Source organism: Mastigoproctus giganteus, chromosome 12 (assembly GCF_048544385.1).
Source record: "Mastigoproctus giganteus isolate SK-2022 chromosome 12, ASM4854438v1, whole genome shotgun sequence".
NCBI classification, from domain to species: Eukaryota; Metazoa; Arthropoda; class Arachnida; order Uropygi; family Thelyphonidae; genus Mastigoproctus; species Mastigoproctus giganteus.
Window position 1 is genome coordinate 52,971,465 of NC_143586.1, and position 6,000 is coordinate 52,977,464.

Consider the following 6,000-nt stretch of genomic DNA (forward strand, 5'->3'; position numbering starts at 1 on the left):
GTGCAATTATACTGCAATTACTTCTTTAACCAGTGACTCTGTTACTTTCTCTGAACAGATGTTAAGCTAACAGGTGTGTAATTGTTTGTGTTACCTTTTGATCCTCCTTTATGAATTGGGGATACATTCACATATATCCAGTCATTAGTAACCTCCCGTGAATCCAAGGATGTTCTCATAATTATGTCTAACAGTTGGCTTATCTCCTTCCCATAATATCATTGGATAGATTCCATTCACCCCAGGTGCCTTTTTTTATGTTCACTGTAACTTCTCTTTCACTTTCCTTTCAGTTATCACAAAGTCATTTTGCTCCCCGTTGGAGTTTGTAAAACTTCTGGAATCTCCTCCCCTAAAGTATTCCTCGTTGTGTGAATTTAGATGCAGAATACCCATTCACTTTGTCAGCAACCTGAGCAGGGTCATCAACAGTTAACCCATTGAAATTAAGTGGCCCAATGTGATTCAGTCCCTTCCTTCTATTGCTAATATAAGCATAGAAGTCTTTGCTGCTTTGCTTTGAATTCTTTGCCACAGACTTCTCAAAATCTGCTTTAGCTTGCCCAACCTCCTTTGTGACATGATTACCAACAAATTTATATATACTGTAAACTTATGTATTCCCTGATAATTTATATGCACCCCATGCACTTTGCTTCTCTGCCATGTGTCTCAGTGGTTTAACTGAGTTCCATTTAGGTCTAATCATTGAACAGTATTTCTTCATTTGTATGAAAAGCCTAGTAGCCTCTGTGATTTCTTCCCACTTAGAATTTGCTTTTGGTAACATCACCAGTTGGTCCCACTGCATAGAATTTAAAAACTGTCTGACCACTATAGTCAACCTTACAAAAGCAAAAGCCTTTCTCTTTATTCTTGACAGTAGTTCATCTTTAAGTAAATCCCACATCGATACCCTGTGATCACTTCCATCTAGTAATTCTTTTATCTGCAGATTCTTAATGCATGAAGAATCACTACTGATAATCAGATCAAGAGTATTACTACCTCTAGTTGCCTCCCGAACATGCTGATTTAGAAAACAATCATCCAATAAATCCACAAATTCCAGTCAAATCTGGAAAGCTAAAATACCCCATTATAAGACATTCTGATTTCATGGCCCACTCTATTTTTCTGTATAGCTGTTTGGTATACTCATCACAATCATGAGGTCTATAACACACTCCTACTATCAATTTTGTTTTCCCAGTATCGCACCAAACTGACTCAACATTGCACAGGTCACCCATGTTGACGGGATGCACTGCCTAAGATGTATTATGCTTCTTAACTAAGAGTGTAATCCCTCCACACCTCCTGTCCTCTCTCTGTCCATCCTGTATACATTTTACTCCCCATATTCAAATTCAGTATCACTTAATTCTGAGTGACACCACTTTTCTGCTATCCCTACAATGTCTGCATTTGATGACTTAATCAGTACCTCAAATACATCAAATTTATTTACGATGCTCCTAGTATTAGTGTACATGCACATGTTCTTACTCTTAGTTACCCTTACACAGCCCTTGTATTCACTTGTTCCATGATGATCCACAGCAGGGCCTGAAATCCCTGACACCTTGCTCTCCAGGCTGCTGCATTTTCCAATAGAAGCAGTGCATAAATCACCTTCACCTCTGCCTGCTTCTCTAATTAATTTATTAGTCTGTATCCTCCATGCTAGCAGTTTTTCAACCCACCTATCACTGTTTCGATAGCATCAGCAAATATTCTTGCACTCCCCTCTATTTAAGTGTATCCCATCACTGACAAAAATTCTACACCTAGACCTTGAGTCTTCTACATTCTCTCCAGGGCCAAATTGATTGACAAGGTGCTCAACATGTATATATAGATATATGGATTCATTGAGGGGAGGATCTTGTCTGACCAATTTGTTTAGCTACTATGATGCAATAACAAAGGAAATGGAAACAAAAAAATAATTTTGATTTCATATGCTCCGATTTCATTAAAGCTTTTGGAACTGTCCAACATCAAAGACCGCTTGCTGTACAGTTTGGAGCAGCATGGCATTAGAAGAAAAGTTGCTGGGATGGTTGAGTGGAAGAAGACAGAGTGGTCATTAGCGGACACTGCTTTTTTTGTACTAATGTTATAAGTTAAGTCCCCCAGAGTTTTGGTGCTGTGCTTCTTATTGTTTTTAACATTTAGTAACAACATTGATGATGACATATCAAATTTAATGGCTAAGTTTGTTGATGATAATGACTGAAATCAGGGTATATTACTGCAGTAAAACCTAGAAAATTAGGTAGATGGTCTGAAAAGGGTAATTGATGTTTAACATTGATAAATGCTGTTAACTTCATATGAGTAGTAGTAGTAATTCTAGAATAACATACCAATTGGGTGGTACGACACTTGCGGTACTAGAGAATGTAAAGGATTTAAGGGTAATTGTACAGTCCAACATGAAGTTCTCTGAGCTATGTAGACAGGCTGATAAAACTCGAGATACATATGAATTTTGCTAGCATGGACAAGAAAGAGATTATCCTGTCATATAAAGCAATGGTTAGGCTGCACCTTGAGCAGGTCTGGTAGCTTCTTTTAATGAAGGATAAAGATTGGTTGGAACAAGTGCAGAGAAGAGCAAAAAGATTAATCAGGACATTTAAAAGGGTGCTGTTGCCAAGACAGACTTCAGTTCTACAAATGCAGCATTCCGAAACTAGGCCCCCATCCAGTGACTTGATTATTGAAGTGTTTAAGGCTTTCAATGGATTAAGTAAATTAAATGCTGATTGCATCCATAATCTTTTTTGGATAATGCATATGGTTGGGAGGAGGTAACAAATATAAATTGACAAAGGGTGTTTACAGGATACATGTGAAAAATTTTTCTTTTATTCAGAGAGTAATTGATTTTTGAATAGAGTTGCATTATGGAAGTGGGCAGTTTGAATAAATATGAGGAAGGATTAAACAAATTGTTGAAGAGGATGGATGGATTACCAACTTACTGAACTACTCAAAATTGTAATGATTCTTCTGGAATCCAAATGCATAACAGAAGAGAGAGAGAAAGAGATGTTGAATGAATTGAATCAGTAGTTCTTGTATAGAGATGGGTGTATGAGTGAAATAGGTTCACCTATAAACTTGAAATTTTGTATGCAAGTTCAAAAAAATATTCTAAATAAGTTATGAAATTCTTATTTGGATGAGAACAAATACAGTATATCCTTAATATTCGTCATTTCTCATACCCCTCATTTTTTCCTTTATCTTTCATGTTGCCACCAGTTTCATCTGCCAATATGTCACTTCTTATTATTCAGCAGCATAACTCTACCAGGAATACTCCTAGTGAGAGTGGATATAGTCATATGGATTTATTTTCTTTGTATTTTTTTTTGGCCTTTATTAGCACCCTCAAAGCTTTTCGAGCTCTTTGTTCTTTTGTTCTCAGTGAAGTTGATATCCAGTCAGCAAGTTTGCATGAAATATTGAGGAGTTTGGATACTGTCCTAAACAAGACTTTTGACATTTCCAAATTTATACATAACCAGCAGAACTTTCATCACAAAGGCGAAGAGTACAGGCTTTCTTTATTTGAAGTCAAACAAGAAAGCTTGTGCTATCAAAGCATTACTCCAAGAGTGGTTTTCCATCATTTTTGTCGTACAGTCAAGATTTTCCTCAGCAGTCAAAGACGATATTTCTGACTGTTGACACTGCTTCAGGTCACCCAGACAACCTTGATGACATGAGTTTGAGAAACCAAAAAAAAAAAAAAAAAAAAACCCCATAGGGAGCCAAATCAAGTAAGGATGGGAGATGAGGGAAAGTACAGCAAAATTGTGGAATAAAAAACACGGTCCATAAGAAATTCTATTCTTGAATGGAATGTGGAGTTGCATTGTTATGACGAAAGTACCAATTTCCCAAAACTCGCCTTTCTGGCCATTTTAATTAAATAGCACTGCACAATCGCAGTAGAATAGTTTGAGTATTCCTGATTGACTGCTTGACCATGCAAGACAAATTCGTAATGAAAATCCTGTTCATCAAAAATATAAGTATGATCTCACATTTGATTGATATTGTCTTGTTCTATTGGCCTTGGAGAAGATGCTCCATTGAGATGACTGGACCTTTGGTCATATCCATACACCCTTCATCACCAGTAATGATGGAGGAAAGAAAGTGTAGATCAGCAGAAGCACATTGATGAAGATCTTGATGTGTGGGAGCTTGCTGCTCATTGTGAGAAGGAACTTGACTGAAATGCATCAGATTCCCAAATCTTATGCCGAAATTGATTGACATGTCTCATAAGAACTACCAATATTGCTAGCACTTTCACGGATAGTTAAATATCGATCACTCCTGAATTAGATCATGAACAAATGTGATTGAATCACTGGTTTCTGAAGCTGAAGGGTGACCAGAATTAGAATAATTTTCTACAGACAAGTAACCCTCTAAACTTTGCAAACCACTGGAAATTCTTCAAACAACACAGGGTCTTCTCTAAAAGCTGTTTTTAACAACAGAACTTTTCCATAATTTGAAACAAATCACTCATTTTAAATTCTGATGAAACACCTATTCACTGCATGCTAATTCAGACTGCAAATAAATGGGTGATTTGTGCATTACTATATCTAGATGAGACATCAAACTTGTTGCAACTAGCTCAGACGCTGCAATTTCAATTTCAAGGCACAGGTCAATCCCAAACCTTTTTAATTGCACTTCATATTGTTGTCTCCTCAGAGGTATGTTTGGAATTAGTTTGATTGTGGTAAGGGTCAGCCAAGAAGGCAGGTAACAGGGTAATTGCCCTGTTACCTGCCTTCTATACCAACAGACATTTTAAGATTGTATATTAAGAATTCATGAGCTTGTTTTTTTTTTTTTTTTTTTGTATTTTCGGAATAATTTAAACCCAGAATGACAGTTAAATTATATTGGTAAATATGAACTGGTACATAATGTAGATCTTTTAAGTTAATAACATATGACTTAAAATTGCTCTCTTTCTCTTTTTTTTTTCTTTTTTTTTTTTTGTTACATCTACCAGCTAAAACAATTATCTCTAGCATGTCGAAAGCCATTTTGCTTCATTTTTTTGCAGTGGACCTGATCCTCGGCAGATCATTGGCTATCACGATCTGGATTCCCCGCAGGATGTCGACAATTTTTAAAACCCAGCAGCTTCAGTTCATTATTAAATCTGTTTTCAGATTAGAGCTGATTAGTTTTTTTTTTTTTTTTTCATATATATTTAATTATCGCTTTTTTTTTTTTTTTTTTTTTTTTAATCTTACTCAGTTAGATATCCTCATTGTAAATAAACAGTACAAAGAAACAATTCATGCCTAAAAAGTCAGTTTGACATTCTCTCATGCTGTGATAATGTCTATCCATCTTTCATTTGCAGAAGAAGTCCACGTACAGAACCTAGAAAAATCATCACTTACAGAGACCTTGATGCCCCGAATGAAATGGACAACTTTTAATCGTATACATCTAACTTATATCATTTATCATTTGTTTTGTAAAGCATCTCATGTTTTGAAGACTCTTGTATCATCTTTCAGAATATTCCATATTGACCCTTGGAAAAAACTTGTTTTATATAAATTAAAGATTGTTTCTATAAACAGTGGAGTATATTTGTTTTAAGTATGTTCATTTTTTTATCTCTGTAAATATTTTAGAATTCGTAAAAGTTTTAAGAAAAAAGTTGTACAGGTTAAAATAATGAGCAGCCATTCGTTACTGATAAATTCTATGTAGTTTTAGTTTATAATGAAGAATATATTGGCCACTTAGGGATTTTTTGGTGTATTGGCAACTAAAGCCATAATGCTTCATAAAATTAAAAAAGAAAAAAAGCTTGTTAGATGTGCACTCTGGAGGTCAGCTTCTGTTGCTTACAAAGAAAGCAGTTTCTTGGAAAAATCTGAGAAAGAGTTTTGCCAACCATTAGTGGGGAACTTTGAACCATAGCCCTTCCAA

The 6,000-nt window shown here is 35.6% G+C and overlaps 1 protein-coding gene across 1 annotated transcript in view; it reads left to right on the forward strand.

The window, feature by feature from the left end:
- Positions 1–5,642, forward strand: part of Ars2 (arsenic resistance protein 2) — a 308,719-nt gene extending 303,077 nt beyond the window's left edge. Inside the window, exon 21 of the mRNA XM_090386894.1 lies at positions 5,420–5,642. Within this exon, the coding sequence (XP_090243020.1) occupies positions 5,420–5,498 (79 nt within the window). The 3' untranslated portion in view covers positions 5,499–5,642. The remainder of the gene's footprint in view (positions 1–5,419) is intronic.
- Positions 5,643–6,000: the final 358 nt, after the last annotated feature.